Consider the following 27,786-nt stretch of genomic DNA (forward strand, 5'->3'; position numbering starts at 1 on the left):
CCGGCCGCAAACCCCCATCACGGAAGCGAAAATGCAGCAAAATGGAAACCGAGACAAACGAAAGGGCTCGCAGCGCTACCACCGTTAGCAAATATTAAACCCTACACGTGCTTAATTTTTATCTTTATTTATTCACAAAGCCTGCAGCCTCCAGCAGGAGGCAGATGTTACAGGGAATTTGTCCTCATCTCTCAGGCTTCCTGTGAGCAGAGCCTGGATCCCAAGCACTGACTGAGCCACTGGAGAGCCCTTTGGTGCTGAGGATGTTGCTGCTGGACCTGGTGGACGATGTCATCGATGGTACGGAGCCTGTCCTGCAGCTTTTGCTTCTCCTTTCTCCAGGCTTGCTCGGTACGGCACAGGGGAGCATACTTCCCTTCCTTCAGTGCCTGCAGATGCTTCTGGCGTGCCTGGTAGGCCACAATCTCCAAAAGGTTCTGGCAAAAGAAAGCAACGTCAGAAACTACCTTGACAGGAGTGAAATAAAGAAACTGATGTGATACTTGACGGGTTCTGTAACCATCACATCTTGAAACAAGGTCTGGAGCAGGACAGTGTTACAAAGTCTCCATTGTAACAGCCAAACAGAATTATCATTCAGAGTGGTGTAGGGGCACAGTCACAGCATCTTTTAGGTTGAAAATAAAAGCTTTAAGACTTAGTCCAACCCTAAACCCAGCACTGCCAAATCCACTACTAACCACATCCCTAAGTACCACATCTACACATCAACCAAGAGGGGAAAAAAAGGTATTTTTAGATTTTGGATGTTTGCTTCAATCAGTGCTTGCCAGGACAGAGTTTCACCAAGTTCCATAATTCACAGGAGGTCTGTTCAGGCCTCGAGTTGGCTCACAGTTTTGTAACATACTGATGAGTAGCCAGCAAGTGCTCACAAAGGACAGCTGGTAGCAGATACTTTCAAGATACAAACAATGTCCTTCAGGCTGATGCTGCCAGGTGAAAGCTGCCTTGCCAAGAGTACAACTGCAGCATCACTTCAGGATTTTTATGAGACCTCAAAATGTGCTCAGTTAACTTCAAGTGTTGCTAAAATTACACACCAAGCACAGGAGACAGTGAGCTGGGCAGCTGACCATGAAAGACTGCAGCTGGTTGTGCTTGGCTTGTGTGCTGCAAGGAAGCAGATGTTTGCTCACCCAGAGCTTCCTCTGCTGAAGATGTTCTGCCTCTGAATCCAGGCCATCAGACTCAGCCTGCAGCCTGAGCAGTTCTTGCTGCTTTTCTGAGAAGGTGGCACTAAGGGATGCTTGGGTGCTCTCCAGCTCCAGGATGGTTTTGTTGCAGTCCTGGGTGTTCTGGTAAATGAAAGAGAAGGAAATAGCAGATACTGATTCTTCAGTTCAGCTGCTTCCTTGACCATCTTCCCAGAATACTTTTTTCCTAATGAGTTTCCAAAGCCTGTCCCTGTGCAGGGGTGACAGCACTGTACAGCAGTGGTGTCTCACTCCAGAGCCTCTGTCCTGACACCCCATGTGCCTGTGCTCAGGTCACACTGGCACTCAGTGCAAGGCACGTACAGGCTGCACAAACTCCTGCAGCCCTTGCTCACCTTCTGTGTTTCGCTGATCTTCTTCCTCAGCTCCTGTTTCTTCCTGTGGAAGTCACTCTTGGTAATATATTTCTTATCTGCTTTGCTTTGAGCCTCACCACGAGTCGATATCACCTCTCTACGAGAAACAGATGCTTCCATATCCTGAATCATCTTCTCCTGCTGCTTCATCAGTCGGCCATAGCGGACCTGTCATTTGTCAGGATACAAAACAGGCTGAATGATAATGAGTGTTTATGAAGGACACTTAATTGAAGTCTTCTGTGGGGCACATCCCATCAACATAAACCAGATATATGTGACACCTAAGTGCTGGCAAGCTGAATTCGCTCTAATTTCTGGTTTGCCTTGCATGGAAGGCAGAGGGATGGATTATGGACTCATCAGGATAACCTCCAAACATCTTTACTTGAGCTCGGTAGCAACAACAAAATCAGAAGAGCAGAAATATTCTGAGGATAGAAGGGAAAAGTTGTTTTGCCAGACAATAAAACCCTAACCAGTGATTAAGACAATGCAATATTTAGTCATCAACATTTCTTTGTTTATAAATGAAGGTCACAGAATAAGGTGGCAGACATGTTGAATTTTAAAGGGGTTCCTCGGGTACACCTGGATTCTGCTGCAGCCCATTAGGCCTCGAGCACCAGGAACAAATGAAGCACACATGGGCTGGAGGTTTTTAATTCACAGAATTGTCAGAGTTGGAAAAGACCTCAAAGGTCATCCAGTTCCAATCCTCCAGCCACGGGCAGAGACACCTCACACTAGATCAGGTTGCTGAGAGCGACATCCAGCCTAGCCTTAAAAACTTCCAGGGATGGGAGCAACCTAGCTCCAAGGTGCTTTGGCTTCCAGTATTGCTGCAGCCTTGAGGATGCTACTTCTCCAGTCTGTTTCTCGTCTCCTGCCTTACATTTCAGCAACCCCAAAGCTGAATAGGCTGCGTGCAGCTTTCCTTCCTCAGCCCTCTCCCAGTGGCTTACTTGCATCCTGTGAATCTCCAGTCTCATGGCTCGGATTTCACCTTGTCCCATCTCAGAATCCACTGCTGCACGCATCTCTCTGGTCAGCTGGATCTTTCTCTCCCATAGCATGATCTGATGCCTTCAACGACAGAAAGGGAAAGCAACACCTTTGTAATCAGGGAAAGGATTCTTTCCCTGGGCACCAGGGCCACCATGCTGCTGAGATCAGCTCTGACCACAGAGCTGTCTGGTTTAGAGGAAACAAAAGATTTGTATATGAGACACGTAGAAGGGCAGCAAGGGCAGTTTGAAATCAGACAGGAAGCTCCACAACTCAGCAAATGGAACAGTGACTCTTGACAGTCAGCACACCCAGAGTGACAGGGAGCCCAGTTAATTTCCCAGTGCAGCACACTCTCTGAGTTACTGGCAGAGGAGACAGCAGGCAGAGTTCTCCCATACAGATCTTGGCAACATCCAGCACAAGCATGATGGAGTTGTTAAAGCCAACATTCTCCCAGCTCTTTTGCTGGTTCCAGTGCCAGCTAAAGCACCTTTCTGTTTCTGCATTTGACAAATTCCTTAAGCTCCTTACACCTTCTCCAAGGAGGACAGAAGCACTTTTGCTAGTGTGGTTCAGTTTGATGACCAGAGAAAAAGATAACACGGACACATGTACAAAACGACTGTGGCACAAAGCATGAATCTCTCTGGTACCTACTCAGCTTCCAACAGGCTGTTTAGGAGTCTTTCCTTCTCCTCAGTCAATTGACTGTGCTTCTCCTGCATCTCAACTGATTCTTTCTCTGCTGCCTAGATTTGGGGAGCATAAACCAACACAACACTATCAGAGCAAAAAAGGATTTAGAGGATCACTGTTTGCCTCCAATCTGAGTGGAGAGTTGGACCTGGAAACAAGGTGTCAAGCCTCTGTACCTTGAGAGAGCGTACAAACTCGTTCTCTGTGATAGTGTTGCCATTTTGCAGCTCCTCAAAGCTGTTGTTGTTCCTGTTGATTAACACGTTCAACTTTACCAAGTCATTGGACATGTTTCTCATGTGACGTTCGATGTCCTTCTGCTCTTTTGTTTCCTGATTAATTTCATCTACAGAAGAACAGGGAGAAAAAAGAAAAAGGTCTAAAAGGTTTTACAATTCCAAGGAGCACAGAGTTGAATGCAGACAAGGTGTGACAAACTGTTAGAGCAGACAGTGCTGCATGCAGAGCCACCTGTGTCTCATGTACGCAGACAAGACCTTCTTCCATAAGCCCAAAAATCAAATAGGGTTTTGAAGGAGATCACTCTGGAAAGAGATGAATTTAGCTGAAGAAATTTTTTTGACTACCAACAGGAAGGCTGGGGAAAGACTGTTTAGAAAGGCTTGTAGGACTAGGACAAGGGGCAATGGTTTTAAACTGGAGCAGGGTAGGTTTAGTACCATAGAATCATAGAATCAACCAGGTTGGAAGAGACCTCCAAGTTCATCCAGGCCAACCAAGCACCCAGCCCTGGCCGATCAACCAGATCATGGCACTAAGTGCCTCATCCAGGCTTTTATTGACTCCACCACCTCCCTGGGCAGCCCATTCCAATGCAAATCACTCTCTCTGGCAACAGCTTCCTCCTAACATCCAGCCTAGACCTCCCCCAACATAACTTCAGACTGTGGCCCCTTGTTCTATTGCTGCTTGCCTGGCAGAAGAGATCAACCCCACCTGGCTACAGCCTCCCTTCAAGTAGTTGTAGACAGCAATGAGGTCACCCCTGAGCCTCCTCTTCTCCAGGCTGCACACTCCAAGCTCCCTCAGCCTCTCCTCATAGGGTTTGTGTTCCAGCCCCCTCACCAGCTTTGTTTAGGTTGGACATAACAAAGAAGTTCTTTACAATGAGAGTGGTAAAATAGTGGAACAAGTTGCCCAGGGCTTTGGTCTAGGCCCATGCCTGGAGACAATCGAGATCAGAATCAGTGTGGCCCTGGGCAGCCTGATCTAGTTGGAGGTGTCCCTGCTGACTGCAGGGGGGTTGGTCAAGATCATAGAATCATAGAATCAGTCAGAGTTGGAAGGGATCACAAAGATCAGCTAGTTCCAACTCCCCTGCCATGGCCAGGGACACCCTACCCTAGATCAGGCTGCCCACAGCCTCATCCAGCCAGGCCTTAAACACCTCCAGCCATGGGGCCTCAACCACCTCCTTGGGCAACCCATTCCAGGCTCTCACCACTCTCATGCTCAACAACTTCCTCCTCATGTCCAGTCTGAATCTCCCCACCTCCAGCTTTGCTCCATTCTCCCCATTCCTGGATGCAGTATTCCAGGTGGGATCTCAGTAGAGTGGAGTAGAGGGGGAGAATCACCTCCCTTGCCCTGCTGGCCACGCTTCTCCTGCTGCAGCCCAGGCTCTGCTTGGCCCTCTGGGCTGCAAGTGCACACTGCTGGCTCATGTTGAGCTTCTTGTCCAGCAGCACTCCCAAGTCCCTCTCCTCAGGGCTGCTCTCCAGCAGCTCACTGCCCAGCCTATATTTGTGCTTGGCATTGCCTCGTCCCAGCTGCAGGACCTTGCACTTGGTCTTGTTGAACCTCATGAGGTTGTCTTGTGCCCACCTCTGCAGCCTGTCCAGGCCCCTCTGGATGGATCCCTGCCCTCCAGCCTGGCTGCTGCACCACACAGCTTGGTGTCATCAGCAAACTTGCTGAGGCTGCACTCAATGCCTCTGTCCATAGCACCCACAAAGATGTTGAACAAGACTGGTCCCAGGACTGATCTTTGAGGGACTCCACTTGCCACTGGCCTCCACTTGGACATGGAGCCATTGTCAGCCACTCTTGAGGTGTGGCCATCAAGCCAGTTCTTTATCCATCTGGTAGTCCACCCATCAAACCCATGTGTCACCAGCTTGGACAACAGGATGTGGTGTAGGACAGTGTCAAAGGCCTTGCTCAGGTCCAGGTAAATGACATCAGATGACCTCTGAGGATCCTTTCTAACCTGATGTGTATCTGGGAACTACTTGCCAACTTAAATTAAGTAGCGTAAGGCACAACTGGGTCCCTTTGGGTTCAACTGTGGAAATAATGACAGCCAAAGGAGCAGGCAGTGCCTGTCTCTTAGCCCTGAGTACAGTACTGCTGCCATCTGCATCATTGCTCAGACACACACAGGAGTACCAAGGGCTTTCTTTGGCAAAGGTCTCCCATTACCCTCCCTGTTCTCTCCATTTGTGGAGGAGCACTGCAGGGGTGAGGGCAGGACTCACTTTCAGTGCGCACTTTCTTCTGCTGCAGGACGGTGATCTGTTTCTTTAACAGATCCAGGGAGGCTAATTGTTCCTCCTGTTCTTTTGTTAACTTGACCAGCTCTTTCTGCTGATTGAGCCAGTACTTCTGCAGCATCATCACCTCAGAATTACATTCTTCTATCTGTTTGGTCAGCTTGTTGATCTCGATTTCCAGTGGTCCAAATTCTTGCCCCTGTACAAAGGCAAAGTTTGGGATTAATCAGGATGAAGCTGCTGGAGCACCTCTTTATAGCAGCACCATTGCAGAAGGCTGGATCAGATGCTGAGATGCCCACTAAATACTTTAGCTACACTATTATTTCATCTGTTAGTTACTTTCTGCCTTCATTTCCCATGAGTTGGACGGGATGAATCATTCCTGACCTCACAGGGTAAGTGCAATAAAAGCCTAAAAGTTTCTAAGCTTCTGTGGCAAGAAGGTCTCCTAAGCTGCTCCAGCAGGTACATCAGGACATTCAGAAGTTTGTAGAGTATTTGCCATAGTACTCATTTTCACACTGCTATCCACAAAGGTCTTATAGCTCACAGAGCTAGGGACAGATCTGGGCACCGTGTGAATGGGGCTAACCATCATCAGAAGGACTTAAGTCACTCTGCCTTCTCTGCTCTCCCTCATCAGTCTGTGCAGATGTTATAATGAGATCCTATTTACTCCCAGAGTATTTATGTTATTTAGTATTTCCATCAGCTGCAGACAACTCCCTGCAGAAATCTGGGCTAGGCACACCCTCATTTCACAATTCCCTGAATGCCAGCTCCTCTTCATGTGACCTAAGAAATGTTTGACAAATATAAACCTTCAGATTGCCTGGCACAGCTTTTAAATCACAGTACTGATGCCTTAAAGTTTTAACTATCAAGCAGTTATGCAGTTACATTTATCAAGGGCATCTGTGGTCAGCACAAAGAATAAAACCAAGAGAGCCAATGGCATCCTGGCCTGGCTCAGGAACAGTGTGGCCTGTAGGACAAGGGAGGTTTTTCTTCCCCTGTACTCAACACTGGTCAGGTCACACCTTAAGTGCTGTGTCCAGTTCTGGACTCCCCAATTCAAGGGAGATGTTGAGGTACTAGAATGTGTCCAGAGAAGGGTAACAAAGCTGGTGAGGGGCCTGGAGCACAGCCCTGTGAGGAGAGGCTGAGGGAGCTGGGGGTGTGCAGCCTGCAGAAGAGGAGGCTCAGGGCAGACCTCATTGCTGTCTACAACTACCTGAAGGGAGGCTGTAGCCGGGTGGGGTTGTTCTCTTCTGCCAGGCAAGCAGCAACAGAACAAGGAGACACAGTCTCAAGTTGTGCTGGGGGAGGTCTAGGCTGGATGTTAGAAGGAAGTTCTTCACAGAGAGAGTGATTGGCATTGGAATGGGCTGCCCAGGGAGGTGGTGGAGGCACCGTCCCTGGAGGTGTTAAAAAAAAAGCCTGGGTGAGACACTTAGTGCCATGGTCTGGTTGATTGGCCAGGGCTGGGTGCTAGGTTGGCCTGGATGAACTTGGAGTTCTCTTCCAACCTGGTTGATTCTATGATTCTAAGTTAGGGATTGGAATATAAATGGTACATACCCCTTGCTGAGAAAGAATCATCTCCAACTTCTTCTTGTACTGACTGATGACCACTTGCTTGTTCTCAAACAGAAGCCTGAACTTGGCAATCTCCCTTTCACTGTGGCTGATCAGATCTTGGACAGTTTTTATTTCCTTGTCCAGCTCATGAAGTGTTTTATGGAGAATTGTCAGCCTGCAGTTGGTGTCAGTTGCATTCAGAATAACCTGGGCCACATCACTCTCTACTGCAGAAAAATGCAGCTCCTAGGAATGTCAACAGACAGAAAACAAACTGCTGGCAGCTCAGCTCAGTGATTTGCAATGCCCACTTATCAAAGCATTTAGATGCTACTCCCAGTCTGTGCTGCAAGCAAGCTACTTACCCTCTCTGTACCGTTGTTTCTCTATCTATTGACAAGAGATAACAACATTTACCTCTGCCATAAAGCTGTTGGAAAGCATTAAGGAGCCTAAACATCCCCAAACCCTTTAAGAGACCACACTCATCACTGCTGCAATTACCTTCCCTGCCTGGATGCCTCCAGTTACCCGGCTAATAGCAGCAGGATGTTGCTATATTGTACCTTCTCCACCATAACAAACAAACTCATCCCTTGCCTAACAACCACCATACCAGCCAGAAAGCGTGGGTGTGTCTGCTTGAGCACAGCGTCAATGCAGCCAGGTGACATTCAAGAGCCTGTCTGCACTTCTGCACTGCCTGGATCACACCACAAGATGTTACTATTTGCTCTTTCTCAAGGTAGACTGCACTACATTCAGCTGTACAGCAGAGCTGCTAATAGAAGTCCCTAGTCTGGGAAGGGGGCTGGAGTGGCCTTTCTCACAATGCCAACCCTGGCAGTCTTACAGTTACTTAAGATATGTCCTTGATTTAAAAAGCCATGGATGGGCTAAAGTAACCCATGGAAATACAGTGTGAGCATGCTGTGTTAGTGCCAGCTCATACCACTCAAAACACTATACTGAAGCTTCTAGTTTTAATATCTGTACCAGTTAAGGACTCCCAAAGAGAGCAACTTATCATGCTGTGAGGAACTGTGGCTCTGGTTTGACTGTTCAATCCTTACTTCAAATCTGAGAGCATGCCTGTGGCACATTCCATGATACATAAGTACAAAGATAAAAGTTAATGTGGAGATTAAAGCAGAGTACCACAAGTCCACTCTCTCCCTCCCAAACATAACAACTGGTAACCCACTGTAGTAAATTATGTCTCATTTAAGTAAATAAAGAACAGCAGGTTATGTGTCAGGCTTTTTTTGGCCAAGTTCTCTCATATGCATTGGAATCCTTCAGTAAGATCACCAGAGGAAGCAAAGTGGAATCACAAACTCAGCAGACCTTCAGTTGAAGAACTGAAAACCAGACTCAAGATGCTGACCAAACACACTTGAGAAGCACTGCTCAAGGTGGTTTCCTTCCCCTGCCCAGTCAAATGGCAGAGACACCATACCAGATCTGTTTTTCTCCTGTGAAGTTTTGCAGCCAGCTGTGAGAGTTGCTTTGTGGTTTTGCTAGATATCATCTGGTCCTGGAGCTTTGCTACAATTTCATTCTCCATCTGCTCTTTGGCATCAATGCCTTTCTGTATGTCTGTACTGAGGGACAGCAACTCAGTCAGACGAGCAGCTTGATCCTGAAAAGTAGGGAAGACAGAGACAGGATCACTGCAACTGTCTGGGGAAGGGGGTTGCATACCCATGTGCTATTCAAGAGGATTCTTCTTCCAAGTAACTCTTCTCACCCTCTTGGTCTTGCTGAGGGCCTGCTCTGTCTCATGGAGAACGCGAACATAGGTGCTGTATTCGACCTTCAGGGCCTCCTGCCTTGAAAGGCACTGGGCAATCAGCTTCTTTGTCGCATTGGCACTGCTCTGTGACCGGCTCAGGCAGCTGACAAGTAACTCATTCTTCTCCTCCTCCTTCCTGATTGACTTTCTACAGCCATGGATGTCTGCTTCTAGAGACTTGAGATCATGTCTGTACTTGCTGGACAGGCAAAGGGGATGGAAAATCATCACAGAAGATTGATTTGTGTGCTGAACCATCATCTACAACTTCCTCTATTCAAACAAGCTATTGCAACAACAATTGACCAACGAGGAAGATCTTTCTTAAAGCTAATCTGCTGTAACAGTGCAGAGACATCAAAAGATGAAGACATTGATATTTAAAAGGAAATGTATGTAGGAAAATAATTCCTTCTTTCAGCACTGTCTCCACACCCCCATTCTTACCAGGATGCCCCCATATGACAGCACATTGTTTGTCCCTAGAGAATCAGTTAAGCTTTAAGTCTCCAGACCAAATAATCAACTTCCTCTGGCAACAGCAGGGAGATTTTCCCTGAAGGCATCACAAAACCCTCATGGAAAGCAGGAGATAAATCCTCGCTGCCTAGCTCTTTGGACTGAAAGATGTTGCAAAGATGAAGGAACTCTTTTGAAGGAATAAAATATGACTAGAAAAACTCTAAACAGCTTTAAAAAACCTCAGACATTAAGAGGGAGTTGCATTTTGGATAAAGAAAATAGTAACAATGAACTGCACTTCTTATCCTTTAACCTTATCATGTGCAGCGAATTGTTCTGCCCCACACATCCTGCCAGCGACAGAGGACAGACTGCCCCATTTAGAGTCCCTCTTGTCCAAACTGTCTGAGGTCTCTCTTGGGTCTGCTTTCATAGAATCACAGAATCAGTCAGGGTTGGAAGGGACCACAAGGATCATCTAGTTCCAACCCTCTGCCAGGGGCAGGGACATCCTACCCTAGAGCAGGCTGGTCAGAGCCTCATCCAGCCTGGCCTTAAATACCTCCAGCGATGGGACCTCAACCACCTCCTTGGGCAACCCATTCCAGGCTCTCACCACTCTCATGCTGAACAACTTCCTCCTCACATCCAGGCTGAATCTCCCCACCTCCAGCTTTGCTCCATCTCCGCTAGTCCAGTCACTACCTGATAGCCTAAAAAGTCCTTCCCCAGCATTTTTGTAGGCCCCCTTCAGATACTGGAAGGCCACAAGAAGGTCACCTGGGAGCCTCCTCTTCCCCAGACTGAATAGCCCCAACTCTTTCAGTCTGTCCTCACAGCAGAGCTGCTCCAGCCCTCTGATCATCCTTGTGGCCCTTCTCAGGACATGCTCCAGCATCTCCACATCCCTCTTGTAATAGCAGCTCCAGAACTGGATGCAGTACTCCAGGTGGGGTCTCACCAGAGCGGAGCAGAGGGTGAGAATCACCTCCCTGGCCCTGCTGGCCACACTTCTCCTGCTGCAACCCAGGCTCTGGTTGGCTTTCTGGGCTGCAAGTGCACACTGCTGGCTCCTGTTGAGCTTCTTGTCCACCAGCACCCCCAAGTCGCTCTCCTCACGATTGCTCTCCAGCCAGACACTGCCCAGGCTGGATTTGTGCTTGGGATACAATACCTCAGCAACTCTTGTGCAGCAACATAGGCATCATCTCTTTGCTTCATTCCAGCCAAGCTGCTACTCCAATGCTTCATCAAGCGCTTCTTCTCCATGTTAATAGCCTGTATCTCCATACAAGCCTAGAGAAGACAGAGTTGGTAGACAGTGTGGGTTGAGAAAAAACATAGTGGGTTGAAAAAAATTGGTTTGAAAAAAAAACAGTTCATCTTCTAGTGCAGTATTTTTATCTCTTCATAATATGGGTGGCAATAAGAACATCAACCAACATATGTTTGCTTTATTGTCACACCATACCTCCAAGCAGAGGTCTGCAAGAAGAAGAAAATGCTGAGAAGGTCGGGGAGAAACTGATTTACAGGTAATTCTTAAGGGGAAGGGGAAAGAAAACCAGTCATCATTCCTCCAAAGAGGAACAAAGTGTCAACTCTGGCCTAGATTGTACCTATCACATGAGCATGACCCAAAGGATTCAGTCCTTCCTAGAAGGAAATATTAACCAGAAGCTAAAAAAATCACCCTCCTACCTCATTTACTGCTTGCCGAGTTACTTTTGTATCCTCTGCCTGGGCCACAAACTGAGCTTCAAAGAGAGCAATCTGCTCTTGTAGTGCAAAGGCTTTTCTTGTTAAGCGGTCTAGTAGAAGATCCTAAAGAGTCAGAGCCAAACAGTTCAGGATGAGTAGCATCATGTTAGCCTTAACCAACTACATCCTACAAGAATAACAGACTAGAAAAGTAAATCAACTCTCAACTCAATTAGATTTGATTCCTCCTGCAATTTACAAATGATTCATGAGTGCAGCAGTGGCACCTTCCAGGAAAATGGAACCTTCTTGGCTGTTTGGGATTTTTTATGATCCTACTTGCAGCAGGAAGTTGATATATCAGACCTGGAGCTGCATTCATTCCTGTAAGCATGGATTATATAAGCAGACAGTGTGAGCTTGCAGCCCAGGAGGCACATCATATCCTGAGCTGCATCAAAAGAAATGTGGCCAGCAGATCCAGAGAGGTGATTCTGCCACTTTGCTCTGCTCTGGTGAGACCTCACCTGGAGTACTGCATCCACGCATGGAGCCCTCATTATAGGGAGGACATGGAGCTGATGGAGCAGGTACAGAGGAGGGCCATGAAAATGATCAGCTTATGAGGACAGGCTGAGGGAGCTGGGGGTGTTCAGATAGAGAGGAGCCTGCAGTGGGACCTAGTAGCAGCCTGCCAGTACCTGCAGGAGTCCTACAGGAAGGACCGAGAGTAGCTGTTTACAAAGGCCTGAGGTGACAGGAGGAGGGGCAATGGGTTCAAGTTTGAGAAGAGCAGATTTAGATTGGAGGTTAGGAACAAGTCGTTTACTATGAGGGTGGTGGAGTGCTGGAACAGGTTGCCCAGGGAGGTGTTTAAGGCCCCTTCCCTGGAGTCACTCAAGGTGAGGCTTGATGGGGCCCTGGGTAACCTGGGCTAGTGGGTATGTCCCTGCTGGCTGCAGGGAGTCTGGGTTAGATGACCTCTAGAGGTCCCTTCCCGCCCGGACCATTCTATGATTCTATATTGTGCCACCTGTCCAGCAGCTGGGAATCTGCATACTTTGTGGTTTAGAATCTGTTGTTAAAATCATCTCAACCCATTTGACTTCAATTCTGCATGCATTTCTGCATCGGGTAACAACTAGCCTGCGTCTGGCTGCAAGCAGAAGGCGGCAGCAGAGGGAGCTCTAGCACACCGACCGGCTCAGCTCCTTCCCAAAGTCCTCTTTTCATGGCCAAACTCGTCTTGACTCAGAACTCCAGACCTGAACACATGATCCCTTGTCAAAAAACTTTGGGCAGTGTCTTGTTGGTGGAGATTCTTCTTGGGTTTAGAAAAATTCGTGGGTTTTGGTTTGTTTTTTATTTAATTCATTTGGGAAGGGCATCCCCATGCATCTTCCACGATTCAGGCACTACAGCCCTCCTTCTGACAAGGCAGCATCTCCCCTCCAAGACTCACCACTAACTGTCCTCCACGTTTGTTTATTTATTTATTGACTTTAAAGCAGTTTTACTCGATACCTGTTTTTTCTTTTCCACCTCAGCCTGGATTTTCTCTGCCTCAGCCCTCTTTGATGACTGTTTCATTAGTAAAATATTGTGATGCATGTCCTGGTCCACATTCTGCATGTAGAAGAGGTGCAAGGCCAAGTTTTCAACCTGGGTCTGCATTGCAGAAACTGGAGAGGCAGAAGAAAAAAAATATTTACAGAGAAGTATGTTTGTAGGACACAGCTGAAACAGAAACAAAAGGGAAAGGAATATAGAAGCACCCAAAGCAAAATCCATGCATGTACCAGCTAGCTCAGCCCTTCCTGAAATCATAGAATCAGTCAGGGTTGGAAGGGACCACAAGGATCAGCCAGTTCCAACCCCTCGTCCATGGGCAGGGACACCCTACCCTAGATCAGGCTGGCCAGAGCCTCATCCAGCCTGGCCTTAAACACCTCCAGGGATGGGGCTTCAACCATCTCCCTGGGCAACCCATTCCAGGCTCTCACCACTCTCATGCTGAACAGCTTCCTCCTCACATCCAGTCTGAATCTACCCACCTCCAGCTTTGCTCCATTCCCCCTAGTCCTGTCACTCCCTGATATCCTAAAATGTCCCTCCCCAATTTTTTTATAGGCCCCCTTCAGATACTGAAAGGCCACAGTAAGGTGACCTCCTCTCACCTGGTGAGAACTCATATCAGCTTTGGAGTACAGCTCCACAAGCAAAGCTCAAAATCTGAGTGAGCACTTCACAGAATCACAGAATGACAGGGGTTGGAAGGGGCCTCTGGAGATCATCTAGTTCAGAACAGGTTCACCTAGAACATGTTGCACAGGATGGCATCCAGGTGTGCTTTAAATGACTCCACCACATCTCTGGCCAGCCTGTTCCAGTGCTCCACCACCCTCCACATAAAGAAGTTCCGTTCCAGTGGAACTCCCTGTTCTTTGATTCCTGGCACACAGAATCCCAGGAAATCAAGGAAGGGGCTCCAGGAGGCTGTGAATCATCCACTCCTGTGCACCCAAAGAGCACTGTCTCTTTCTCAGTCCACTGAATGTTTCTCTAAAATTTTCAATAACCTGTTCCCAGGCAATTTATTTTAATGCTCAGCAATCCTTGTCATTGCCACTGGTTCACTGTTTCCTATCCAAATCCCTGCAACACAAAGAAAAATGAGTCAAGTCCATTTCTTTGGCTAGAATGGCCACATGGATGATGCTTTCATGCTCCTGGATGCCCCTACAACCCCCACAATCTCATCACGGCCTTACAGACACAGGCAAACACAACAAATAATGGGAGCTTCCCTCCTTCTAAGTCCCAGTACAGCCTACCTGAAAGGGGTCTGGGGGTTGTAAGAGAGGCAGATGAATGTAAGCCAGTAGTGTGCCCAGGTGGCCAAGAAAGCAAATGGCATCCTGGCTTGGATTAAAAATGCTGTGGCCAGCAGGAGCAGGGAGGTGATTGTCCTCTTGCACTCAGCTCTGGTGAGGCCACACCTTGAGTATTGTGTTCAGTTTTGGGCACTGCAATACAAGAGAGATGTGGAGGTGCTGGAGCAGGACCAGAGGAAGAAAACAAAGGTAGGGAAAGGCCTGGAGAATAAATCTTATGAGGAGCAACTGAGTGAGCTGAGGATGGTTAGTGTGAGGTAGAGGAGGCTGAGGGGAGACCTCATTGCAGTCTACAGCTACTTGAAGAGACATTGTGGAGAGGCTGCTGCTGGTCTCTTCTCACAGACAACTGGAGACAGAACAAGGGGGAATGGCCTCAAGCTGAGCCTGGAGAGGTTTAGATTGGACATTAGGAAGAAGTTTTTCACTGAGTGAGTGGTATGGGACTGGAATGAGCTGCCCAGAGAGGTGGCTGAGTCACAAACCCTGGATGTGTTTAAGGGTCATTTGGATATGGTTGGATATGGTGCTTAGGGATATGGTTTAAGGTGAATCTTGTACGGTTTGAGGTTGGACTTGGTGATCCTGAGGGGCTTTGCCAACCTGGATATTCCTGTGATTCTGTGATTCTGAAGGTCCTAAAGACCTGAAGGTCCTTAAAGACCTTCTTAGAAGCACAATGTAACCACATGGTCTTAGAGACAACAGAAATTAAAAGGCAATGAGGAATATCTGTGGAACTTTGCAATCCTGATTCATTTTACTGTGCCTTTCAATCCAATACTTGGTTTATATCCAAACTGCTTTCTCCACACAGTACTAGGGATTAGGAAATATTACGAGGACCACCTCAGTCACCTCTCTTGCGTTCATCAGCTGTGTTCTGGCACATTTTCTTGTAAGTAAGCCTGAGGCCCTCCAGTTCCTCTTCCAGCTGCTGGCGTGCTGCAGCCGCCCGCGAACAGCGCTCATGGCTCTTCTCCAGCTCCGCCTGCTGCTGCGCCAGCTGCTGCTGCGCTCCGTAAAGAATCACCCCAAGCTCTTCTCGCTGGACTTTGACCTCCTTTGTTGCTGTCCTCTGCAAAAACAAGAGGAAATCAGCTACCTCACTTCAGCCTGGACAGTGATGGGCTGCTGTGAAAAGACAAAGAATGTTGTATACCAGTTCCTGAAGGTCTAACTTCACTTTCTCTATCTGCTTAGTAAGGTAATCCTTCAGGGCAGCCTGGAATCTTCTCATCAGGGGCTGTAAAGAAGCATGACATGGATAAACTTTAATATACTTGTGTGAAGAAAGCATGAAGAAACCTTACTGCTACTCACACTACGAATAAAAGCATCCTGTGATCTGCCACAGATACTTGCATTCTTACTTTAGCTACACTCAGTGTGACAAGTGAGAAAAGTCTACACAGAGTCTTTGTTGATGTTAGAAAGCAACTGCTGAAAACATCCCAAAGTCAGAAATACGTCAGAGGAGCTACAACTGAGAAGCAATTCACTCTCTCTTGCTGCAAGGGCTTATCTTTGAGGACTACTGAATGGTAGCAGATTTACCCACTTCATCAGCTTTAGGGTTAATATTGAGAGAGTCACACAGTTAGTACTTTTGCAGGAGCCAGTTTTAAGCACATAGTTTTGGCACAAAAATTTTACCCCACACACTGGAAGGAAGGATGGAAGAGAGAGAGAAAGAGAGAGAGAGAGAAAGCGAAAAAGAGTGAGAGAAAGTGAGAGAGAAAGCAAGAGAGAAAGGGAGAAAGAGAGAAAGAGAGAGAGAAAGCAAGAGAGAAAGGGAGAAAGAGAGAAAGAGAGAGAGAAAGAGAGAGAGAAAGAGAGAGAGAAAGAGAGAGAGAAAGAGAAAGCGAGAGAGAAGGAGAGAGAGGAGAGAGAGGAGAGAGAGAGAAAGCGAGAGAGAAGGAGAGAGAGGAGAGAGAGAGAGAAAACAAGAGAGAAAGTGAGAGAGAAAGAGAAAGCAAGAGAGAAAGCAAGAGAGAAGGAGAGAGAGAAGGAGAGAGAGAAAGAGAGAGAGAAAGAGAGAGAGAAAGAGAGAAAGAGAGAAAGAGAGAAAGAGAGAGAAAGCGAGAAAGAGAGAAAGAGAAAGTGAGAGAAAGCGAGAAAGAAAGAGAAAGCGAGAGAGAAGGAGAGAGAGAAAGAGAGAGAGAAGGAGAGAGAAAAAGAGAGAAAGAGAGAAAGAGAAAGTGAGAGAGAAAGAGAGAAAGAGAAAGCGAGAAAGAGAGAAAGAGAAAGTGAGAGAGAAAGCGAGAGAGAGGGAGAGAGAAAGAGAAAGCGAGAAAGAGAAAGAGAAAGCGAGAGAGGAGAGAGAGAAGGAGAGAAAGAGAGAGAGAAAGAGAGTGAGAGGGAAAGAGAGAGAGAGAAAGAGAGAGAGAGAGAAAGAGTCAGCAAAGAATGATCTGAGGACTTCTCACATGTTCTGGATCCAAGACAACCGGTTCTGTCTCTTTTAAGTTTTCCTCACTTCTCCTTATTTCGTGCTCCTCAGCTCCATGCTGCTGCCATTCCTCTCCCCATGGCTGATCACCATGCTCTGTAGAGAGATGAGCAAATTACTCAGAGGCAGATTGTGAATAGAGAAAAATGTTTTTGTCAATGTTCCTTGGACCTTACCACCCCCCCAAAAAAAAAAAAAAAGCAGAATGTGCCCTTGTGGCCAAGAAGGCCAATGGGATCTTGTGGTGTATTAGAAAGACTGTGTCCAGCAGATCAAGGGAGGTTTTCCTCCCCCTCTACTCTGCCCTGGTGAGACCTATCTTGAATACTGTGTTCAGTTTTGGGCTCTCCAGTTTAAGAGGGACAGGGATCTGCTGGAGAGGGTCCAGCAGAGGGCTACAAGGATGATTAGGGGACTGGAGGGCATGGCTTATGAGGAGGGGCTGAGGGACCTGGGGCTTTTTAGTCTGGAGAAAAGAAGACTGAGAGGGGATTTGATAAATGTTTATAAGTACCTGAAGGCTGGCCAGGAGAGGGGGGGACAGGCTCTGCTCACTGCTCCCTGGGATAGGACAAGGAGCAATGGGTCTAAGTTGCAGCAAAAGAGGTTCTGCCTCAACACAAGAGGGAACTTCTTTACTGTAAGGGTCACAGAGCACTGGAACAGGCTTCCCAGAGAGGTTGTGAGGTCTCCTTCTCTGGAGCCTTTCAAGGCCTGTCTGGATGTGTTCCTCTGTGATCTGTGCTAGGTTGTGTGGTCCTGCTCTGGCAGGGGGGTTGGACTCAATGATCTCCTTGGGTCCCTTCCAACCCCTAACATCCTGTGATCCTGTGAAGAAAAAGGCTTTGATTCATACTGATTCATTAATAATGACCAGAAAGGAAGAAAACTGGAAACTGTGCCTGATAGTAGGTATCAAGAACTGTACTGTTAATATGGAGCTGAATAGTACCTGACTCTGAGTGGTTGTTCAGCTCCACAGATAGCACAGATGCTTGCAAAGGAGCTCCTGAAGGAAGGGAAGGGCTTCCTCTGTCTGTTACTGGCTGCTCCATGTCACCCAGTTCCAGAGGACAACTGCTTAATCCCACTTTGTCCGAGAAAGTCTCAGGAGAATTATCCTGAAACATAAAACACATCACCTGAAACAGCTTTTCAGTCTAACTCTATTTGGCCCTAAGAATCTGCCTTTTTAATTTTTTGTCATGATGAGGTATGAACAATGCAGACAAAGGATCAGCAAATGGGTTTTGTTTCAAAATCAGCACACAAGCATCCTAGCAAAGCTGTGTCACTCGATTAAAACAAAATTCACACACACAGAGCACAGCAAAGAAACTCTGAGTAAGACTACAGATACTATTAAGAGTGTCTCACTTCTGCAGAACCAGCAAACAGCTCTGTAGTTTCTCCTTCTGCTGGAGGAAGTGTTTCCTCTTGGTTCTCCAGAGGAACAGACTCATCCTTTTCATTCTCACTGCCATTCTCTGCCTCTGTTGCCTAGAACACAGCACAGGGGGAAAGTAGAAGAGCACCACTGCAGGGGGTTCTTGTATTATGTGCAGCGTTAATGCTACAAGGTTTGTAACAAAAGCCACAGGGCACAGGAGTTTAATTTAGAAGCTAAATCTCACTTGCCAAAGCAGTCACTTGGCATTAAGACAGTAAAAAAAATGGACTCTTTTTTTTCACATTCCACTTTTAATGTCACCTGAATTTCTAGCTGCCATCTATTTCAAAACTGTCCTTAAGGCTTTACCACAGAAAGTCTTCCAGCTTCCTCTACATGCATGCATTACTCTAAATGTTATCTTTCCCCTTTTTTGAAGAGACCCTGTTTTATCCCATATCATCATCTTCCAAATTCAAACAATGTGGAATTAAAATAACCTTATCCTCAACAAACCTCAAACAGAGACCCCAAGCATGTGCTGTCATGGAATTTGGGTAACTTCTTTTCTAACGTGTCTACAGCAGAATTTGCTGTACAAGAAACACATACTTCAAGATGCTGCTGACACACAGGCCTGTAACTAAATTTACTTGCTGGTGTTTGTTTTGTTGTTGTTGTTGTTACAGGAGGACAAGAATGCATTAATTGTTTGCTGTTTTCACTTCTTCCTATTGAAGCTGCTTCCATGAAGGCATGGCTTCATAAGGAACACACAGGAACATGCCGCTCCGTGAACATTCCAAAGCAAATCACCTCCATAGCAAGATCTGAAGGAACTCTGATTACATCCTGCTTGCGGGAGCCGAATTCCATCCCAGGACCTTCCGCTGCGTCACCGGGGGGTTCCTCCATGGTGCTGGTGCTGGCCTGTGCGACTAAAGCTATTCATAGGAGAGAGACAAAGAATGGGTGAGTGAGCGAGTACCGGCTAATCGCCTGCCTCCCCGGGATCCGCTGCAGGCCGCCCTTTGGCCGCGGGGCTGAGATAAGACCAGAGAGGTCACACGGGGTCGGGCTAGACAAGGCCATGCAAGGCGAGGCCAGGCCGGGCCGGGGTTGGGCAGGTTGCGATGGAGCTCTGGCCCCGAGCCGGATGGGATCAGGCATAAGGGACACAAGGGGCCTGAGAGGCGAGACTGGAGCGGGCCGGGCGGTACCGGCCCGCAGTGGGGTACCGGCCGCGGCCCAGCCCCGCACTCACCCGCCGCCGGCCGCCACCATCGTCCCGTTGCCAGGCGACGCGTCAACACCCGGTGACGTCAGCACCCGGGCCGCACCATCTCAGCCCGCGGAGAGGGGGGGTTCGGGCCGCACCACCTCAGCCCGCGGCGGGTGGGGGGGGCTCGGGCCGCAGAACCTCTGCTGCCCGCCGGGCCCGGACGAGGCCCGCAGCGTCCCGGTCACCATGGCCGCGCCGGCCCCAGTGCGGAGCAGCAGGTAATGGCGCCGGGGGCTGGCGTCCGGGCAAGGATGCTAAGGCAAAGAGGGTCCCCCTTTGCTGAGGAAGCTGCCGGGCAGCCTCGGGTCATGCCGGCGGCGGGCGAGGCGGGGCCGGCGGGCGGGCACACCCCCACGGGCCGGGCGGAGCGGGGCGGTGGTGGTCCCCTCACAGGGCCCGGTGGGGGCGCGGCGATTTGGAGCCCGCCCAGGGACGGACTGGTCCGTGCAGCCGAAGTTTCCCCGGGCTCGTCTTTGCCGGTAAAAGCGCCGGGGCCGTGAGGGGCGTCGCTGGCAACGGGCACGTTGGGGGCGGGTAACGCCGGCTCCGTGCGGCGGGGCTGGGCCGGGCCCCGCGGGTCTGGGCTGCGGTGGGCGGCAGCGGGGCCCGGCTGACGTGTGCAGAGGCTGCCCCAGCCCACCCGCGACCCCGGGCTCACGGAAGGGCCGCTTGTCACGCTTGTCACTGCCACATGGGATCCTGCCCGGAGACGGGGCACCCGGTGTCTTGCCCGGCACGCCGCTGACACATAATCCCGGGCTGTATCTCGCTCTTTGTCTTCCCTTGCTCCGCGCCCCACCGCCGGTCGGTGCGCTCGGGGCTGGCAGGCTGCGGGGTGGGAAACAGTTGCTAAACTTTAACCTGCGCAGCGGCAGCCGGCAACGAGGGAGCGGTGTGGGTCCTTCCCTGAGCGGGAGGTGGGCTTTTCTCCAGTTACCCCAACATCTACCTCTTGATTTGCTCAGTTTGCTTACCAGCAGAGACACGAAGATGGATGGTAGGCATGCTTGGCGATTATTTGATGTGTATCCTTCAGGCGCTCCAGGGCAGGGGTTAGGGGGGATTTATTGCTGCCGGTGTTGCTGATGCTCTGTAAAACAACTCTGCTTCCTTCCTTGCTGAGCCCTGCCTGTCTTTTCTGCTCTCGGACTGGCAGCTCGTCTTGCAAAGATGTTATGTTCTTAGCTGCCGCTGAATAGGAAGCAATAACAAAAGAAAGATCTTTTAAAAGGACAATGTTGAGAACGTTAAGAGCAGGACAGCTCAGGGTAAAAGATCTTGGCCTTGCTGATGCTTTTGTAGAAGCCTCCTTTAAGTTTGCATGGTCAGAGGAGCTTGCTCTTGCTCTGGGGACAACTTGGCTAAAAGCAGAGAAGTCTGAAAGCTGTTTCTCTGGCCCTGTGCTGGGTTTGCTGAGTATCTGGGTTTTCTCTCTGTGTGTCACCGTTGGCTTCAAGCTGGAGAACGAGAACCAGGATGGGACAGAGCACTGTTGTCTCTGTCCTGCTGGCAAGGAGGGAAGAGGACATGGTTCTGCCCTTGGCAGGGTTAAAAGTGTTTCAAAGCATAGAACAGAATCAGTCAGGTTGGAAGGGACCATAAGGATCATCTATTTCCAAGCCCCCCAGCATAAGCTGGGCAGAGGTGTGTGGTCTGATGTTTGTCATATTAAGAGAAGACTCTGCAATTAGTTCATCCATTCATCTGTGAAACCAGGTTCCTGGGAGTTTTTAGCTGCTGCTCTTTGGGGACCTAGCAGTGTGAGCGTTGTCAGGCTGTGCTTACAGGACATTGGAAATAAAAAGACATAGAGATGTTGCCTACTGCACCAGCACCTCAGTTAAGGAATAGGCAATATGTTAGATGTTGGGATGGAGGGACACATGGCACAAGTTATTTCTCAGCACTGAAGCGTGTGTTGTGGTTTGACTCTTAGCGCTGGAGGGGTGTGAAGCTTTTTTGTTTGCGTTTTTATGCCTCAGCAGGCGTGGCTGGAAGCAGCAGGCAGGCTCCGATGATAGCATTTCCTTTCCCTTTTTATCTCTGAGTCACAAACTTGCAGTATTTAGTCTGCTGTCCCTTTTTTACCTTCTCAGCTGAGACTCATCTGAGCAAAATCTGTTCCACTGAAGTGACTGGAAGTGGAGTTGTGTGAGGGGCAGGATTTCAGCTGGCGCTGGTGACTGCTGTTCTTTCCCTTTACTCTCTACTCTGCGAGCCACTGCTGCACCAGCAGGTCAGGAATGAAAGACTTTTTGGTGACCTACATAATTCTCCCCATGAAATGGGATGATTTCAGAATGGCTCCCTATGGTAAACTTGTTTGCTTGATTTGGCTAGGTCACCTTAAATAGCTCCAGCTAATAGTAGTTTTGAAAGCTTGCCTTTTTTTCTCTCTCTCTAATGGAGAGGTATTGCTACACAAAGGGAAGGTTGTTAGAAGGGCTGTCATATATCCACAGAGAGGTAGAGATGAAGCAAGTGACTGAGAGTTGCACAGAAAATCAAGTCAGAGGACTGGGAAGAAGCTGCAAGTTCTGACTCTTGGCCTCCTCAGCTCTCGTCTCCAGTCACTCTGCCTTCAGCACACACTAACCTGTGCTTGAGCTACTGGAAATGCATGGGAAAAGCAAGTGAGAATTGTGGTGCACTGACTCTGTAGTCTTTAAATATGTGGAATCAAATCTAAGCTACAAAGGGCCAAAACCAAACCGAACCAGAACTTTGTTGTGTTTTTCTGACCTAGGGCGTTTCACACTTAAATTTGGTGCTCATGTTTAACAGCTCGTGTTTCTCTCTCTGCCCAGGCATGCTCTAGGTCTCATGTTACACTTCAAGAGCCTTGTAGCCCAGCTTATTTTGCTTGTAAAGCTATTAAACTCTTGCACAGCAAATTCACCCTTGGAGCAACAAGACCAGCTGCCAGGCACAAAGGGCTCAGCAGTGTGACTTGTCAGCTGCAGCCAACCCCAAGTGCAGGCTGTCCCATCCCTCTATAAGCTAAACTTCTTTGTGGGAGGTGCCTTGGTGTCTTGCGTGCTCAGAAACCTCCCTGGTGTAAACATGTACTGCAAGGAGTGGGAATGATGTTAGGAAGAAGTTCTTCAGCATGAGGGTGCTGAGACCCTGGAACAGGTTGTCCAGGGAGGTGGTCGAAGCCTCATCCCTGGAGGTGTTTAAGACCAGGCTGGATGAGGCTCTAAACAGGCTGATCTAGTGTGAGGTGTCCCTGCCTGTGACAGGAGAGTTGGAAATGGATGATGCTTGTGGTCCCTTCCAAGCCTGACTGATTCTGTGTGCTGGAATCTGTGTCAGCCCGTGCAGAATCCCTGCGTTGCCCTCCTGTGCTGGAACACTGGAATCCTGTGCAACCGGAGGCAGCAACATTTGGTCCGACAGCGTCTGCCAAGGTGAGGGTGTGATCTGCCAAGCCAAACAGGATCTTGTGGTTGATGGGTTTGTGAGAAGGGGAAGGGCATTTCCAAGGGAGGTGAGCAGTCAGTGTTATTTGAGATGCTGCTGGCTGGAGCTGGTCAGGCTCTTGGGAAGAGGCTCCCGGAGTGATTTCAGGAGTTGGCTCCCCAGCCTATTTCTGAGCTCTCGTGTGCTGGCATTGACTGGAGAGCAGCCAGGGGCTGTGTGAACAGAGTTGGTAGCTGCAGCAAAGATTTTTAGTGCTGACAGTTGATGTGTGGGAGAAGAAAACGTCTGTGTGCTTAATAAATATTGGCACTCAGCAAGAGCTTATCAGTTAATTCAGTGCTTTGGCTTTTGGAGAGCTGGATTGTCTGTGCCATGTTGAGAAGAATCCCTTCAGATCAGAGGATAAATAGAAAATTAAGGTGAAAAAAAATTTTGAATGGTGCTAATTTAATGCTGACTTAGCTGTAGGACAGTTCCTGCCTGCTTTCCCAAGCCCACATAAGAGGTAGCAGCAATACCTGCCTCTCCTCATGACCCAGGCCCCATGGACTGTACAGGCAGATATTGTCCCACATAGAAGAGAGCTCAGGATAGAGCAAACCTTGCAGATTTGGTCTACTTATTACTTGCTGGGTTGTGTTATTGGATTCTTGTGTTTTAGGAAGGATAGGCATGTTCACAAGCTGTGTTTCAGAGACTTTTGGGTTGATAAGAGTAGAGTAGATGACCTTCAGAAGTACAGTCCATCACCTGGGTCTAGCTAGGACTGACTGTTTCTGGGCTGATCTGTTTCTGTGGCTCATCTGTGAAACTCACCAGTGATGAAAACATCTCTTTCCTGACACACCAGTATTCCTGCTGTTGAAATGACTGAACTAGACATTTGTTGCCACAGCTTAACTGCCTTGCTACTTCTCCTGTCCTCCACAGACAGCTCTTACTCTTTTTTTCTTTTTAGCAGTGACAGTTCTCATGCATGAGGACTTTTACAACATTTCCCTTGCTTTAATCTTCCCTTGCAATCTCTCTCCACGCCCCAGATCAGTCTTGTCACTCTCCCTGAAACTGTCCCATGACTTTCATCTGTTTTTCTTTAATGCTGCAACCAAAGCTACACAGATGTTTCTCTTTTTTTTACCCTATGACAATGGAGAAAAGATTCATTTGAATCTTGCTGGTGATATTTATATCTCCCAGTCTATTTGGCTACTTCTTTGCAGCATTAGAGAGGACTCTCTTTTATTTCTGGTGCATAGCTCTTCAGTGAGGCAAATGCCACAGACTGAATTTCTGTGCTGGCAGGACACCATCTTCTTCCCCTCCTGTCTCATATGTCTCTCCCCTTCCCAGCCTGCATGTGTGTACCTGAAGTGCTGTCCACTTGCACACCAAGGCAGTGCTGCAGCAACAAGTGTTTTGTGGGATCAAAGTGATGCTTCCCTGCAAATTCCTCCTGCTTTCCAGAGAGCAGTTTTTGATCTTTCACCTGGTGCTTTGTTCTTTTGGTGTTAGGTAAAAGCTAATTAAATGTTGCTTTTGTTGGCATCAAAGTCCTTCACCTCTGCCTGCATTCCTCAGAGCCCCTGGAAAGCTGTGGCAGGAGGTTATGGTGAGGTGGGGAAATAGTCTCTTCTCTCAACAAGTAGTAGGACAAGAGGAAACTGCCTCAAGTTGCATCAGGGGAGGTTTAGTTTGGAAGTGAGGAAAAATGTCTTCCCCGAAAGGGTTGTGAAGCCCTGGAACAGGCTGCGGAGGCAAGTGGTGGAGTTCCCATCCCTGGAGGGATTAAAAAGCCATGTAGGTGTGGTGCTGAGGGACAAGGTTTAGAGGTGAACTTGGCAGTGTCATGTTAATGGTTGGATCTGATGATCTTAAAGGTTTTTCCTACCCTAAACCATTCTGTGATTCTGTCACACAAGCACTTGATTCATGAGTGCATCTTAGCAGCAAAAGCTCTCTCGTGTTTTCTGAGGAAGCATTCCCTGGTTAACAGCTGCAGCCTCCTGGTACCACCTTCTCCTTTGCATGTGCAGATTTAGCACTTTTGGAGTTCTGATGAAATAGCTGCCAGAGCTAAAGGTCTGGATACCCAGGCTAGTTTCAATGTTGAAAGCAACAGGGCACAACTGAGCAGACCATGCTGCCTACAAAATGTGGTGGTAAAAGATGACCCTCTTCAGATGTGCTGGATACTCAGGGCCATCCAAGTTGCTCCACATCACTACTTTGGGCTACCTTAAGCCTGTTGAAATGGCTTGTTGTAATTTAGTGGTGAGAAGGAGGAGTTGCAGCAGTTGCTGTGTTCTTGCAAGGTGCAATGGGAGGAAAGGTGAATTGCTCTTTAAATGTGGTTGAGGGAAATGACTTTGTTTAGGATGCAACTCAGAGTCTGAAACAGTGCTGTGGCTTTTGGTGCTCTGAACAAGAAAAAGCATATGACTCTACTGATGTCCACGTTTTGGGGCTGAGACATGAAGATATGTGCTGTGTTTGGTGCTAGAAGGAGACAGAGGTGAAGGGCTTGCAAATTCTATTAGCCTCAACACGTGCTGGGCACAGCACATAGCAGGGCTGAGGCTTCTCTGTCAAGTTCCAGCAAAGACTGAAATGCAGAAACTGCTTATGCTGTGATTCAAGCTGACAAATGGAGTGATTGCCAGCTAAACCAATAGTCTGTCCTTTATTGAAGGCTCTGTCAACTACTTGGCAGTCTCATTTGCAACCTTCTGTCAGAATCAGGACAGCTCTTCTCCTTCCCTGCAGGTTTCATCTGCTGCATGAGAAATGTTGGCTTCTCTTTGCCCCTTCTGCCTTCTTGCTGGTCTGAAGATAGCATTAAAAGTGGGTTTAAAGAACTTGGAGCTATTCAGTGTTTGGTGGTGCTTGCTTGAACCCCAAAATGTTCCTGCATATGATGCCCCTGATAGTACAGGTCAGGACCTGTCTGCTTTTCCTTTTATTTTTGGCTCCCCCGTTGCATGCTCTGCAGACTGGCACAAGGAACACATCGAGTTGGTCTCTCCACACACCACCCCTCAACCTGGCACTGTGGAGGTGTGTGATGTATGCTGGGTTGGACTGACCCATTCACAAGCAAGCAAGGCCATGTAAACACAAAGGAACAAAAGCAGAGGTTTCCCCTCCTCGGGTACTTCGGGCAGAACAGAAACTGCTGTGCCTGTGATTATTTGCTTCCCAGCTCAGGGCGGCGGCAGCAGGTAGAGCCTGCTCTGTGTTCAGTTGTGCTGGGCTGTCTGTGGGGTTGCTTTGTGTGGGACCCAGCTGCTGTTTCATCACGTCTTCCTAATCTGTCTACTACACAGTTTATAGCTTGGGTGACCCCTCTGGATTCACTGTACAGCTCCTCATCAACAGCCCTGAGGAGCAGTGTGTCTTGTTTGAGGCTACCTAGTGGTTAGCTGGGGATCAGACTCCACAGTTAGCTGAAGTTACCAATGGATAGATGAAATGTTTGCTACAGACTGATGTGCCATACTCTGCTCTTGAAGAGAAGGCTTAGGGGAGGCCTTATTACTGTGTACACAGGATGTTAGGGGCTGGAAGTGACCTCTGAAAATCTTCAAGTCCAAGCCCCCTGCCAGAGCAGGACCATGGAATCTAGCACAGGTCAACACATCCAGACAGGCCTTGAAAGTCTCCAGAGAAAGAGACTCCACAACCTCTCTGGGGAACCTGTGCCAGTGCTCTGGGACCCTTGCAGGAAAGAAGCTCTTCCTCCTGTTGAGGTGCAACTTCCTGTGCTGTAGTTTACATCCATTGCTCCTTGTCCTGTCACAGGGCACAAGTGAGCAGAAGCCGTCCCTGTCCCTTCCTTCCTGACCCCCAGCCCTCGATATTACTTCTGGGGAGATTTCAATTGGACTACAGGAAGAAAATCTTTCACCATGAGACCAGTTAGAGATTGGAATCATCTCCCAAGGGAAGCAGTGGATTCCCCTACATTGATCAGTTTTAAGACTCAGCTTAACAGGGTGCTGAGCCAGCTCATTTCAGCTATGCTATTGCCTAGGGTGGTTGGACCAGGTGATCCTTGGGGTCCCTTCCAACCTGATATTCTGTGATTCTGCCTGCTCTGTGGAATGTGGAGGCTTTTGCCACTCATCTCTGAAAAGAAAATCCATTTAACCATCACTGCTCCAGCAAACAAAACCAAACCCCAGCCCCAAAACCTCAACTACACAGCAGGATTATGCCAAAAATTGGTAAGCACAAGAGGAACTTGTTTTGATTAATGTTTTCTCAGAGCTCAGTGGTTACTGTGGATGAAGCAGCAGCCCCTTGTTTAATGTTGTGGTCTCAGCAGTTTTTCTGTGCTGTAACAATTCTCTGGGGTCTACTCTGGCTCTCTTTGACATCCCCAGGACAGTGATACATTGGGCAGCTCTGCATCGCTGAGTTATTCCCTTAATGGGCCATTTTCAGCAACAAGCATTACTTTCCTGTTTCCTCCTCACAGTAACTGTTAAAATGGGGGGAGAGAGGTGTGTGTGTGTGTTTACTGCCTTCATATCTCTTTGTTGCCACGAAAACCATCCCAGGATACTGTGCTTTGGCATCTTTAAAACACAGAGGCGATGTTACAGATCCAGAGCATGCGGAGGCTTTTGCCTGAGTTGTAGGATTGTTGTAGCAGTTGATAGGAGACCTCTTGCTTCTCAGACAGTGGTAGGCATGTGCTGTGCTGTCACTGTATTTACTCTAACACAATTCCTTCCTCATTCTTGGCAGATCTTCTGAATTTGGCTCCTGATTAAAGCTGACAGATAATGGAAACATTTCCTTGGCGATGTCTCTGGGGCGACTCCTCCGACGTGCCTCTTCAAAAGCCTCCGACCTCCTGACCTTGAATTCTGGTGGCAGTGGCAGTTCACCTTCCATATTTGATGGGGAGATTATCTACTCTAAGAACAATGTCTGTGTCCACCCACCTGAGCTGCTGCAAGGCATTGGGGAGCATCATCCAGGTGA

The 27,786-nt window shown here is 48.4% G+C and overlaps 2 protein-coding genes across 6 annotated transcripts in view; one reads left to right on the forward strand and one right to left on the reverse strand.

Annotated features, from left to right (window-relative positions):
• Positions 1–108: 108 nt before the first annotated feature.
• CCDC40 (coiled-coil domain 40 molecular ruler complex subunit) lies at positions 109–19,478 on the reverse strand. The gene is made up of 20 exons (XM_064150740.1): positions 19,357–19,478; positions 18,909–19,036; positions 18,080–18,202; positions 17,655–17,823; positions 16,680–16,798; positions 15,413–15,496; positions 15,109–15,328; positions 12,881–13,038; positions 11,357–11,479; positions 10,830–10,951; positions 9,149–9,392; positions 8,858–9,040; positions 7,399–7,644; positions 5,800–6,013; positions 3,478–3,647; positions 3,263–3,354; positions 2,560–2,680; positions 1,574–1,762; positions 1,161–1,319; positions 109–437 (listed from the first exon to the last, which is right to left on the reverse strand). Exons 2-20 carry the CDS (start codon positions 19,005–19,007, stop codon positions 192–194), a joined length of 3,081 nt encoding a protein of 1,026 aa, XP_064006810.1. The 5' UTR covers positions 19,008–19,036; positions 19,357–19,478; the 3' UTR covers positions 109–191.
• An 18-nt stretch (positions 19,479–19,496) lies between these two features.
• The window catches only part of TBC1D16 (TBC1 domain family member 16), a 42,248-nt gene continuing 33,958 nt past the window's right edge, over positions 19,497–27,786 (forward strand). For 3 of the 5 annotated variants that reach the window (XM_064150742.1, XM_064150747.1, XM_064150746.1), the window contains exons 1-2: positions 19,724–19,853; positions 27,547–27,782. In XM_064150742.1, the coding sequence (XP_064006812.1) occupies positions 27,605–27,782 (178 nt within the window). In that variant the 5' untranslated portion in view covers positions 19,724–19,853; positions 27,547–27,604. Of the gene's footprint in view, positions 19,593–19,723; positions 19,854–21,543; positions 21,611–27,546; positions 27,783–27,786 lie in introns of those variants that run through there. The other 2 variants (XM_064150744.1, XM_064150745.1) reach the window with 2 other exon arrangements.

Source organism: Pogoniulus pusillus, chromosome 11 (genome assembly GCF_015220805.1).
Source record: "Pogoniulus pusillus isolate bPogPus1 chromosome 11, bPogPus1.pri, whole genome shotgun sequence".
In the NCBI taxonomy this organism is placed as follows: domain Eukaryota; kingdom Metazoa; phylum Chordata; class Aves; order Piciformes; family Lybiidae; genus Pogoniulus; species Pogoniulus pusillus.

Bases quoted from the DNA above. Each gene is read 5' to 3' on its own strand.
- CCDC40 (XM_064150740.1), bottom strand. From the start codon at position 19,007: ATGGAGGAACCCCCCGGTGACGCAGCGGAAGGTCCTGGGATGGAATTC. The intron at 17,824-18,079 runs GTGAGACACTCT...TTTATGTTTCAG, and splicing joins TGTTTGCTGGTTCTGCAGAA to GATAATTCTCCTGAGACTTT. The intron at 9,393-10,829 runs GTATTGTATCCC...TTGCCTGTCCAG, and splicing joins GCTGCACAAGAGTTGCTGAG to CAAGTACAGACATGATCTCA.